Source organism: Alosa alosa, chromosome 13, assembly GCF_017589495.1.
Source record: "Alosa alosa isolate M-15738 ecotype Scorff River chromosome 13, AALO_Geno_1.1, whole genome shotgun sequence".
Taxonomy (NCBI): domain Eukaryota; kingdom Metazoa; phylum Chordata; class Actinopteri; order Clupeiformes; family Clupeidae; genus Alosa; species Alosa alosa.
This window is the reverse complement of record NC_063201.1, coordinates 5894674-5908275: the sequence shown is the minus strand read 5'-3', so window position 1 is coordinate 5908275 and position 13602 is coordinate 5894674. Positions and strand designations below refer to the sequence as shown.

Below are 13602 nucleotides of genomic sequence, written 5' to 3'. Positions count from 1 at the left end.
AAAAACAAAAGGTGAAAGGCATATATGATTCTAACTGTCTCACTGAATTGCATAATTCACACTCAATTCTCACTGGTATCTGCTAGACAACAAGTATCAAAACGTGATTAGTTCATAGATTTCACATGTAAAATACATTTTATACAAACCCACCCCATCTTGCCTGTTCATAATTCTGAGAAATTCTTGAATTGTGTGCATGTGTGCGTGTACGTGTTTATGTGTGTGTGTGTGTGTGTGTGTGTGTGCGTGCGTGCGTGCATGTGCTTGTGTGTGTACATATGTCTACTCTTTGTATGTGATCAATTTCACTGGTACTTGTGACTATGTGACAATAAAGTTCTATCCTATCCTATCCTATCCTATGTGTGTGCGTGTGTACTGTATCTGTTTATGCACATGTGTGCATATGGAATGGGTTAACATGGCCCCTGGAGGCAAACATATGCAAAAAATTGGTCATCCTAGCCCCTACGGTTCTCAAGATATTCACAGAAAACTCTGTTGGTGTACAGTCACTAAATGTACACATAATTTAATTTATTTTATGGCCCCCCATGAACAGGATTCCACAAAACTTGGCGTGCATTTAGAGGGTGTCATAGTGATCCTACACTTCCAATTTTGTGCAGTTTTCACCATGTCAGGTCACAAATACCTGCGATTACAACACCTCATTTTTACTTTTTTGTTTTTAACTAGGTGGTGCTATACATGAAATGAGTGGTTATGGAATGGGTTGAAATGGCCCCTTAAGATCAACATACAAAAAAAAGGTGGTCCTCCTAAACCCTACGGTTCACGAGATATTCACAGAAAACTGTCTGCCCTACCCTCCTTTCAGGGGTCCAGTCCAGCGGGGGGGCTACAGATCAAAACGAAAAACAATAGTTCCATACTATCCATGTGGGGCTACATGCCCACCAAGTTTCGTGTACCCCGGTCTTTCAGTGTCCCGGGAATCCTTGACGGAAAATTGGCCATGCGAAGAAAAAAAAAAAAAAAAAAGAAAAAAACTGACTAAACCTATACATGAATCCGGCGAAACTACTGGAAGTAAGCGGGCGCCATTACTGAGCTGTTGCTGGGTAGCATTGCGCCAGTGACTCCTATTGGATTCGTTGTGTCCACTGGGATAACAGCCCGCGATTTACGACTGTCTCACTACTTCTTTTATAATGTCGAGTGGGAAAACATGTTCCGTTTTCAATTGTTCCAATAGTAGCAATAAAATTACCAGTTGGAACAAAAGAAAAATGTGAGATACACAAAATACGACTGCCCCTGTCTGGTAGCCTAACGTTACCATACGGTTTGCACAGATAGCAGTTAGCTGTACCTTACCCTTTCCTTTTGAAATGTGAAAATTAGATAAACAATGGTCACAAATGAATAACATGAATTCGTTTATTTAATATCCATTCATTTATTTATTGTTGCCAAATGGACAGATATTTTTATAGTTTCCTCGTTAGCTAGCCTAGCTAGCATAGTTATTGCTGACGTTAGAGCTACAGTAGTTAAGTAGATATAATATCAACCTGGTCCCAATTATGTATTCCCTCATTCTCTACTCTAAGCTATTTTCATTAATAATCTGTAAGATCGCTTGTACCTTCATCTGTGACCGGAGGCCACTGTCTAACATCATCAACCCAACAAGCCATACTGCCTGGCTGTAGCTGTCATTGAGGGTGGGTTATCACGGAGGTTTGTTTACATATCATATTGGATTGGTTGTGTCCACTGGGATAACAGCCCGCGATTTACGACTGTCTCACTACTTCTTTTATAATGTCGAGTGGGAAAACATGCCAAATGGACAGATATTTGTAGTTTCCTCGTTAGCTAGCCTAGCTAGCATAGTTATTGCTAATGTTAGCTAGCTACAGTAGTTAAGTAGATATAATATCAACCTAGTCCCAATTATGTCTTTATTTCCTCATTCTCTACTCTAAGCTATTTTCATAAAAAATCTGTAAATTGCTGTAATCTCTGAGACAATATTACTGTAACAAGAGGTGTGTCTGAGCCAGCTTACCACTGCCCCAGAAAGCAAATCTTTGAGCAGGGTTTATTTGTAATGAACTTACAGCATATGATCTGGACAAGGATCTGTATAAATACCTGAATCTCTCGATCACTTCAGACGGTCAGTCAGGAGCTAGTGAAAGCATGGCAGCATCCCCACTCTGTGTCTCTGTGCTGTTGCTGCTGCAGATTCAGCTGCTTATCGTGCGAGAAGCTCAATCCCTGGAGCCTCCAGCCCTCAGCTGCCCTGCCCTCGCTGGCATACCTGGCACCCCTGGGCACAACGGCCTCCCTGGCAAAGACGGAAGAGATGGGAAAGATGGCAGAGAGGGAGCTCCTGGACCCAAGGGGGACAAAGGAGATCTTGGTGTGTATGTGTGCGTGTGCATGTGTTTTTTGTGTGTTTTCTCCAGGTACATGGTGTATTCATGTATTCATGTCTATGTATTCATGTCTAAAACCCCAAACACATGCTTGTCTTCTTTACAGGAGTGGGAGTGCAGGGCCCTCCAGGAGAAAGGGGTCCAGCTGGTCCAGTGGGTCCACCTGGCCCAAAGGGGGACAGAGGGGATCCAGGAGCATTGGGTAATGCAGGGGAATGGTGGACACTTGTAGAGAATAACTGCAGAGATCAACTTACAATATGTCTGTCAAAATGGTACAAAGGTAAAAACTATTAAAAGTATACTTTTTGAAAGTACAGTTTGTACTTTTTTCATCAAATCCAAGTGTAATTAAGTGTATTGAATTATGTATTAAGTTCGACTTAATACCAACTTGACTATACTTTGAGTGTAATTAGTGTGCTAAAATGGAACAACTTTTTTCAAACTTTAAGTGTTCTTAAGTACATTATACAAAAACAGATTTTATGAGCATTCGGAACACAGTCGCAGTACAATTTTGTAACATTCCAAGTGTATTGGAAATGTACTTAAAAGGCATTACAGTATAACTAATAATAGAGTAGTAGTGTATTTTTAATACACTCTTATCCTCATTTCTATTCATTTGGCATGCTTCTGTAATATTTTAAATTAACTTCAAATGTATTTCCTGACTACAATAAGTGCCTTGAAAGTTGGCAGTTATGTTAATAAAAGTATAGTCTTAAGATACTTTAAGCATTATAAAGGCATGCAATTTAAGTATAATATTAGTGTGATTTAAAATGGTACTATTAGTACTCTCCTACCTATTCTGTTACATAACAAATTACACTTTGATTAGGAGAAAAACATTTTATTGACATGAATGAAAACAAAACATAATATTCATCCATAACAAAAGTAAAACATTTTTTTATGAAAGTTATGGATCTCTTGAGCATATCTTTTCAAGTTTGATGTGGTAACGCGATAAAACATGCATTTGGGCATATTATATTATTTCACATGCATAGATTTTTCGAGTGGCTGTTTCTGTTTGGAGCGCTGGTCAGATTCCTCCTTGCTCGCAGCATTTTCTTCCATGCTTGGGGAGCAGTTTCCTCTGAGTGCACACGCGCAGAGAGAATTTGCACGCACGCATTTAATATATACGTGTGTGAAATAATATATATATTATTATACACCCGAATGTATGTTTTATCGCGCAAATGCTTTTTGCCACTATTGTGTCGCGATACTCTACAGCCTCATTGGTAGACCATCAATTCAAAATGCTGATTTCATGAAAAACTAAAGTTGTTTACCCTCCTAGGTGAGAGAATTTGCCCTCTAAGCTTGAAATTGTTTACTGGACACCCAGCCTACAAGCCAACAACTTAACAGTCTAACATGGCTAAATTTGTAATGCATGATCATTTATTGCTTATTTGTTTGCAAAGTCTTCTGGCCCAGAAAGAAAACCATGGTGGTTACGGATCATGGCTGAGGAGGAAAGGTACAGCTGGTAGAGTTGTGCAGTGAGTGAACTTCCCTCCCAACACTGAGATGTGGTGGCAAAAGCTGTGGTAGCTAGCTTCCTTACTAGAACACCATCTTCCAGTCCAAGATGCATAAAGTTTTCGGTGGCAACCCGGGGCTGGACAGCAGTCAAATGCATTGACCTTGGTATTAAAGAATTTGTCTCTGTTGTCTGTGAACAGAAAGAAGATGGACAACATTTTACAAGATAAACAATATTTTACACAGAAATCCATTGGCAATGATGAGATTAATTCAGATTATCTGTACCTATTTGACATTTACTTTTTATGGGTCAAATTGGTATTGACACCATCTGTTTGCCATCCTGGTATGGGTAGACCCGCCCAGGTAGTCTATCCTTAAAGCGTTGTGCACCTTGGCACCGATTTGAGTATGAGTGCAACCAGTGCAGTGTTTTCTGCATTTGATTACCTTAGATTCCTTTGTTTCCAATACAACCGTATTATCGTTTTTGGGTCAAATGGCATTTTAAATGGGAGTCGTAGGGGCACACTAGCCTACTATTTTGATGCATGAATCAAAATCATCATGTATCAAAATAGTTCTGCCCCTACGACTCCCATTCAAAATGGCATTTGACCCAGAAACGACAATACAGTCAAGCTTAATGGTGGCGCTTCTGACTTAATTATGCTTTCAAATGAAAGTTTGACTCAGGTACATTCACAAAAAGACCCTAGGTTGCATTTTGGCTTGAGTTATGCTTTAACCCTTAAAGGTGTAGGTTTTTGAACAAGTTCCGCAACAATTGAAGGTTCTAAAATTCTATGTTGAATTTAATGAACCCAGATATTCTTTAGAACGTTCATTTCTCAACATTCCCTAAGGGTTAAGAGTAATGGGGCAAGGTCCTGGATGAAGAATATTTACCTTTACTGCTGATTATTTGAGGCGTTCAGACATCTCGGTTTCAAAACTGTCCAAGAACACCTGTAAAAACATAGTTAGGCTACATATTAAAACTAGGTAAATTACAAACACTACCATGAAATGAACTAGAATGCTCTGTCAAACACGAATAATAAAAAAAAATCTAAATATATCGCAAACCAAGGCATAATATCAATCATGTAGCCTAAGCTTCTTAGCACTAACTTAGTAGAACACCAGGTTTAATTCCCCCTCTAATATCAATGGTGAAAAAAAAAACGTTCTACTTCATAAAATGCATGTAATTTGCCCTGTAGACTCATTTTAAAAGATGTCTCCACGATTAAATAAAAAAAACAGCTACAATGTCATTAGCATGCCTAATGAATGTGAAGTGTGACTAGCCTAGCACCATCCTCCTTTCTGTGAGGTAGCCTACACCACACATAATGCTAAAGAACATTGGTGAACTTTAGGCAAACGTTGCCACACATAATACTAAAGAACACACTTTCTTCCATCATAGTTTGTCTAACGTTAACGTTAGTGCTAGCCAACGCTTGTCAATAATCCCACAAACACAAAGCAGGCTAGTTTAATGTAGTTTTCTTCTTGATAGGGATCTGGGTCGAGGTTTATGACTTAACGTTAGCTAAATTAGCTAACGTGATCTGGCATTGCTAGCTTGTACTAGCAAGGATAAAAACAAACTCTTGAAAGATTGCTAAGCCATCAATTTAACTTCTCCAAAGACTACCGAAGGTCATAAAGAGTAAGCTACATCAGAATCATTTAACAATATGCTTTGGGACTCACCTGATAACGAATAACTTGGCACTTTAGATCCAACTGGCTTCAGCCCTTGTTATCTCATATTACGAGTCCTTCTGGCTCTGTAGGACCAACGTCTCTGGCATGACTAGAATTTATGGTATCTTTAATTTGGACAAACCTGTAACCTAATACGTAAACGTATGTATTTTCTGGTCTCTACAGTCCATCTGTCTTGCAAATAAAGTTACAAGCATAGACTGTATAAAATAACGTTAATGTTTGCTCACACCACATTTTGCTGGAAAGGTGCACAGATCCGCCCACTCCATTTCAAATTCAAACAGCCATGTTATTGGTCAACTGGACTGCCTATACATTTAACTGTGTTGCCTATAAATTTAACAAAATGACACATTCATCCCCTCACAACCTCTACATCACAAACGTATAGGCTACTACCTTACTAAGACACAAAATCAACAAAAGAAAAATATTATTTGATGACCAAAACTGATAGATCAGTGTGTCTAGGCTAGGTTATTGCACATTGCCATCCATGCGGCTGACATATCAGGCCTAAAGGCTACACATTAGTATTTTATTAAAGGTGAGATGACTATGAAACTATACAAACAATGTATTAGGCCTACCAAAAAAATATACTTTCCATAAGTACACTATATTACAACTCTAAGTATTAGCAATTTAATACACTTAAACTAAATAAACTTCTTTACCATTTAAAATACACTAACAACAAAGTACATTTTTGAAAAGTACATTACAAAAACACTTTGAATATTGCACAATAAGTATATTTAATTTTAGTACACTGAAGTTGAACTTAATAACATCTACTTTGAAGTATACTTTCTAAAAGTACACATTAAACCTAATGTATAGAACGCCGGTCATTATTGGGAAAATAAGTCCCGACAGGGCGAACCGGACCCCGACGAGCCAGTGGAGGCCCAGACAGCATTTACATCTGTGCCAGATCCGTTTTTGAATCAGCAGATTCGCGCAGCAGTCACACTCACTATGCAGATCTGCACCAACTTTGCGCCAGACTTGTCTGTAGCTTCTGACTGTGACAGTCCATCCAGCGGGTGCGGCGCCTATCCGGGGCAGCTTCTGACTTTGCACTCATTCACTCCTCAGCACTCATGAACCCCCCACACACACACACACACACCTACAAGACTTTTAGCACTTTTACATCCCTCACCCTATGCTATAGACCTTTTATTTATTTTCTTATTTCATCACACGTCAAAACACACACACATATCTGACTTTCTCCAACTTTTGCACATCTCCATAGAACTTTTTATTTATTATTTTTGATTTCTCCTCCATCTACCCATGTCCTTGATTGCCTAGCCTTTCTGCCCCCAACACACACACAAAAAACACACACACTTACATCATCACTGTCTTACAGCACACCCCCCCCCCCCAATACACAGCACATTGTCTCATGAGGAAGCTTCTCCAACACACATATTGCACACTGCCCTCTCCCCACATACACAGCACCACCCTGTCATCCCCCCAACACACACACCAAGACCCCTGGCAGTTGGGTTAGCCCCTTGAGCCGTGGATCTGCCTAAGGTTTCTTCCTTGGTAAGGGAGTTTTTCCTTGCCCCTGTTGCTCTTGGGTGCTCCTTGTTGGTGCCCCCCCCCCCCACTTTGCACAAATAGGCTGACACCAGACATAATTTCACTGCATTTCTTACTTCCAGTAACTATATGCATGTGACAATAAACTTCCTTGTATCCTTCGCAGACCAGACGCGCCACAACTGAATTGAGTCCGCCCGGCGGGTGTGGGCCAGATCCGCAGGAGCTGTGCAGACCTGACGCGCCACAACTAACGGAACACTTTTCCCCCACATAAACCTGCAACTCTGCGTTATGTGATTATGCAGAGGGGAAGACTACAGGCTGCACCGTCTTTGTGATTATTGGTAAGTACATTATACAAGTATAATTTTAAATGTAAACTGGTGTTGATGTCATTTTAGTCTGCTAAATATTTAGGCCTGTATGAAACATGAAAGTTTACCAACTTAGTTTACTCTGAAATTCTGACAACCTGAAACGTGTCAGACAAGCTGGGTAGTAGCTACGGTTAGCTTGTAGTCTAGCTGCTAGGTTCTTTTAAACATGCATCCACAACTATGTGAACATGAGCTTTAAGGCTAAATTGGTGAGCTTTGCTTATTATTCACCAAAATCGCTTAATATCGTGTCCATTGTGTGTTAGCTGCAAATTCGTAGCCATTAGCTTAACGCTTCCACTTTGTCTGTAGCTAGCCTTGCTGCTAGTAGCACTGCAGGTATTGCATAGACGGCCAGCGTTTTTTAAGCCTGTTTAAAATGGATTTAGAGTGGAAAAACTTGGCTGTAAACACTAGGCTTTTTATCGAAGATCCACAAGAATTGTTGCTGTCCTCCAGTTTATCCGGTTTGGGATGCAATGCGTTGTTGGCGTATACTGTTATAAAATAAATAATCTTTGGATGTTGAATCTAATATTTACTCTTTGTTTCTTCGCTTTGTGTGCTTTTTGTACGTCTAACAGGAGCAGTGAGAAAGAATCACAGGTTGATGCCTAACTTTAACGTTAGTCCATTGGGCTAGTTTTTGCCCTGGTCCTCTGACATCCATCCGTGAACGGCGCTGCTATTCACCGTCTGCTCGAAAATATTTCTCAGGACACCTACTAGCCTCTGCGAGAGATCTGCCGCTGCCGCGACCAAGGAACTGCTGCTGACCTGCGAGCTGCCATGATAGCAGCCTGCCCTGCAGTCTGGATTGAGTAGCCTAGCTAACGTCGAAGAACTCTCACGAAACAACAAACTGTCGCTGTCAAAGTCCACCGACCTGCTGATCTGCAGGATCGCCCAACTGTTCTGTGCTTTCAGTGCTCCCCAGACTGCCAGTAATCTTCCTCCGACACAGCTGAGCGCCGTCATCATCATCGAGACATCAGCCGGTTAGATGCAACGGACTATGTTAACATGACATTTTCTTTCAGTGCGTTTAGTGGAGTTTGTTTATCAACATAAGCCTTATATATCACATATTGGTTTGTGTTATGTTGTAGGCCTAGGCCTAAGCTTAGGCTAGCGGACACAGTGTTCTCTTTTGCCTTTTTAAAATAAAAAACTATTTTGAAAATTACAAATTGTGTGGGCCAGATGAGCCCCAGATGTAGAATATGAGTCTGGGCCAGATCCGTACCAAATGCCATGGCAATATTAACTGTACTGGGCCAGTTCTGTCTCTGATTCGTAATTCCAACCTGTTCCGGTATTGGCCCGTTGGAAGAAATTACCCCGGGGCAGGTCCATTTAGAGGATCTGCGCCAAATGCTAATGAAGATCTGTCCCAAATATATTTTGCTGTCTGGGGGGGTCTTGTTTTGCCCTGAAGGGACTTATTTTCCCAATAATGACCGGCGTTCTATACATTATCTCGCTTATTATACGGCTACTTGCCAAAACGAAAAAATAAACTCCACAATATGTCTCTTTACATATATTTGTTATCGTTTCATTGTGGCTTTTGCTGAGAAACAAATAGTTCGCCACACACGCTGAACTTGAATCAAACGTTCTTTAGAACACAGCTGATCAACCGTCTGCCTTCACTTTTTAATGAAAATCTGTTGCCATTGACAGCGGTAATTATTTAGAGGTCCTTAGATGAAAATAATGACCGGTAGAACTTTGGGAAATCCCATTCAAGTCAATGGATTGTTCTACTTGCATTGTTTAGAGTCGTATAATAAAACATTGTATACAATGTCATGTAGTGCAATGTTTGCTGATGGCACATTTACCTCATCTGATAAAGCCTCAGGTTACCGCACCTTCCGAAAGGTTGGGCTGAAGTACTATGTGACTGATGGGCTTCTGGCCACTTTTGATGAGGGCCTGAAGTTCTGCTCAGATGCTGGAGCCACACTTGTGCTGCCAAGAACAGAAGAGGAAAACCAAGCGCTAGCCAATGTGCATGCAGTTTATCCTTCCACTCACCCATACATTGGAGCAACAGACAGGAAGCAGGAGGGACGATTTTCAGACTTAAATGACAAACTGTTAACTTTCACTAAGTGGGGCAGTGGTGAGCCAGGTAACGCTAATGGCAATGAAGATTGTGTTGTTACCTCTGTATCTGGCACATGGCATGATGTCAACTGTGACTCTGATCGTCTAATCATATGTGAAATGACCAACTGAAGAAAAATACTGCAATATAAAATGTTTCCTCCTCATCAAAATGGAAGTATTTCCAATCATGGCAAAAGCAAAATAATGTAAGCACTACTGCTTGTTCATAAACTAAATGGAGCAGGACCTAAATACCTCTCAGACATGCTTCAGCAGTACACACCCTCCAGACCTCTCAGGTCAAGAGATACACCTGTTAGTAAAACCTGCTGTTAGAACTAAACATGGTGAAGCAGCTAAGCTATATGCGGCTCAGCTCTGGAACTACCTTTCAGATGACATTAAAAAGGCCCCAACCGTAGCCAGTTTTATATCTAGACTTAAGACCAAACTGTTCTCAGATGCTTTCTGCTAACTTACAAATTCTGAATCTGCCTTGAAAATGATTCTACCTTGTGTCTTTTATTTTGTCTTTTTAATCATTATCTATTTTTAAATGATTTTATATTGTGCGTTTTATGTTTTTTTCATTATTATTATTATTACTATGATCTTTACCTTTTAAACTATTCTTTCACTATTGCCCTTTTATGCTTTTATTTGTTATTACTGTTTGCTTTTGTTTATGTAAAGCACATTGAATGACCTGTGTATGAAATGCGCTGTATAAATAAACTTGACTTGACTTGTAAGTCGCCTGATTTTCAAGTTTAACATGGGAACATCATCCTTTATATCAGAAAACAAGTGGGCAACCTCAGCTCCAATCATGAACATTCTATACGCAATGTGATTGGACTGATAGAAGTTTAATTTTTTCAGCTTGCAAGCCAACGGAGAGTTGCTAGACTAGCCTGGCTGCTAATTACATTTGCTGCCGCTAGGGTGTGTCTAGATTTCTAGGCTATGGCTGAATCTTTTCATAACTAAAAGCACCACACTTTGACACTGTTGTTAGTACAATGTGCACCATTACCATTGAATGGACACAATGTTATGGTTGTGAAGTGTTAGCTGTTTTTGTCAATTTAATCAGTATTACAAATCCACAGTAAATTATATTTTTATATTTTTGGAGCACTGGAATTGTATGTGTTTTTATTCATATATGTAGCTATTCAAACTATGAACATTATTGCATTGCATTGATAAGCAACCATTGTGTCACCAATTGGGTAACAAATAGACCACCTGGAGGAGTAGGGAGTGGCGTTGGGGCTGTTGAAAGGTGCTTCATTTGCTTTGCACAGAACTGGCAAAACTGCAGCGCTGATATTACACACTGCTGTGTGGTAGGCTATGCTAGTTCATTTACTATTTAGGCAATGTGTTCACCTGGCGGAGTAATAACTCTGTGGGCCACAAACACACTCACTGCATGTTACAGATGGAGTGCTAAAGTGGAAAAGCAAAGCTTAAGATGTTCTCTTGTGAAGTCCACTTGCTCCATAACAAACTGGTGACGATGAAACATCAGGAAAATGTCACAGCGATTATCAATAACTCGTTCATGATTGTTTATTCAATAAGTGGTGTGTTTGAGCCAGCTTACCACTGCCCTAGAAAACAAATATTTAAGCAGGGCTTATTTGGAACAAACTCTCTCCAATTCCCCCCTCTTCAAGGCTGAAGGCTGTGCTTCTCATAATCATCAACGTAATGCACATAGACAGGTTGTTTCATAGATTGTATAACTATATATTTATGTGGATCCATAAAATATTCAATGAACACAGCAAATGTTAATTGAAAACACTGGAATGGGTTGACAGAACCAATTTCTGACGTTTTTATAATCATGAGTGGATGGCATATAACAATAATCTATATAAATTGTTGCAGATTTCAAAGTCAAAGTCAAAGTCTGCTTTATTGTCAATTTCTTCACATGTCAAGACATACAAAGAGATCGAAATTGTGTTTCCTACTATCCCACGGTGGAGACAAGACATATTTTACCAATTAGGTCCACAGACAAACATAACATTCAAGTAAACAATATAAAAAGTAAAAATAAGAAGGCACATACAATGAAGAAATAAGAGCAGCAAAATTTGGTAGAAATTGTGCAATTGTGCATACAGTAGACAGTCAATATAATAGTGCAAAAGTCAGGCCAATAAATGGCTGAGGTAGTTTTGTTTGACCTAAGTATGCAAGTGGCATAGTGGTGCAAGTTATGTAAGAGCAGCAGAAGTGTGTTCAGAAGTGTTCAGGACAACAGGACAACAACAACAAGTTGCAAGTGTGCAAGTGTACAAGTGGAGTAGTGCAAGTGGAGTAGTGCAAGGCAGCCATTTTGGGTGTAAAAGTCCAGGATGTTATGTAGCTGAGGGTGGAGGGGGGAGAGAGTTCAGGATCCTAACAGCCTGGTGTATGAAGCTGTTGGTGAGTCTGGTGGTGAGGGAGCGCAGGCTTCTGTACCTCTTCCCAGAGGGCAGTAGATCAAACAAATGATCTGATATGAAATATCAAATTTGATATGAACATTTCAAAGCAACACCATGGAGGATTTGATATATGCCTTCTGGCGTCAATATTCAATGCCTTTTGCTCACACAAGGACTTGAGTTCACAAGCTTATATCGCAACACTTGAGTTTGCTATTTTTTTTCTGTTTTACAGTTTTTTTCTAGACTTTAAATTTGTCTATGTTTTCTGACCTGTGAAATATTTCAGTGCTATGGTAACTTGACAAGATACGTCAAACAAGGACATTTCCAATTTTGCACATTTTAAATAAGAAATGATTGATAATGTCATAACTAGATGTACCGCAGAGCGGTACAAAATATGACCGCCGCCCAGTCCAGCACATTTTTTCCAGCACATTTTTTCTAACTGTCTGACTAAATTGCATTATCCACACTCAATTCTCTGCCTGTTCATAATTCTGAGAAATTCTTGAATTGTGTGCATGTGTGCGTATACACGTTTATGTTTATGTGTGTGGGTGTGTGTGTGTGCGTGCTTGTGTGTTTGCCTGCGTATATGTGTTTGTGCATGTGCATGCATGCGTACATATGTCTACTGTGTGAGTATGTGTCATACGTATGATTACTGTGAATGTATGTGTGTGCGTGTGTATCTATTTATGCACATGTGTGCACATGGAATGGGTTAACATGACCCCTGGAGGCAAACATACGGAAAAAATTGGTCATCCTAGGCCCTACGGTTCTCAAGATATTCACAGAAAACTGTGTCTGCCCTACCCTCCTTCGGGGTCCAGTACAGCGGGGGCTACAGATCAAAACAAAACCGATGGTTCCATGCTATCCATGTGGGGTTACATGCCCACCAAGTTTCGATCTACCCGGTTTTCAGTGTCCGGGAATCCTTGGCCGGAAATTTGGACATCAAAAAAAAAAAAAAAAATCTGACTAAACCTATATGACCGGCTTAAGCTCTTGCGGCGGTCATAATAATTGCCTTAATGTAAGTATATATACTCGTATAACTATTCCACCTGTCTTTTCTACTATTGTCTTTCATAAATTCATGTTGCACATGGATTACTTTGTGCTGTAGATAAGCTGTTACCAGTCCACATGCCACAACAGTGCAGCTGCCCTCCGACCTCTATTACATCTGGCAGTGGCAAGGAGGTCATTGTCATTGGAATGAATGGTCAGAGCTTTAATTACTAGCATAGACACCTTCTCTTTTATTTTCGGACTTTCCAGATACATTTGCTGGTGCTTGTAATCATGCAGATCACCCATCTCTTTTTGATTCTAGGATGGTACCAGTTGCATTTGCCAGTGCAGACCTGTAACCACTGTGGCAAATGCTGGACTGTTGGCCTGCAT

The 13602-nt window shown here is 40.1% G+C and overlaps 1 protein-coding gene across 1 annotated transcript; it reads left to right on the top strand.

Annotated features, from left to right (window-relative positions):
• The first annotated feature begins 2096 nt into the window (after positions 1 to 2096).
• Positions 2097 to 10029, top strand: LOC125305719 (mannose-binding protein C-like). The gene is made up of 4 exons (XM_048260639.1): positions 2097 to 2398; positions 2521 to 2697; positions 8197 to 8218; positions 9343 to 10029. The coding sequence occupies exons 1-4, from the start codon at positions 2176 to 2178 to the stop codon at positions 9857 to 9859; spliced, it is 939 nt and encodes a 312-aa protein (XP_048116596.1). The 5' UTR covers positions 2097 to 2175; the 3' UTR covers positions 9860 to 10029.
• Positions 10030 to 13602: the final 3573 nt, after the last annotated feature.

Bases quoted from the DNA above. Each gene is read 5' to 3' on its own strand.
- LOC125305719 (XM_048260639.1), top strand. From the start codon at position 2,176: ATGGCAGCATCCCCACTCTGTGTCTCTGTGCTGTTGCTGCTGCAGATT. The intron at 2,698-8,196 runs GTAAAAACTATT...TACGTCTAACAG, and splicing joins TCTGTCAAAATGGTACAAAG to GAGCAGTGAGAAAGAATCAC. The intron at 8,219-9,342 runs GTTGATGCCTAA...AATGACCGGTAG, and splicing joins GCAGTGAGAAAGAATCACAG to AACTTTGGGAAATCCCATTC.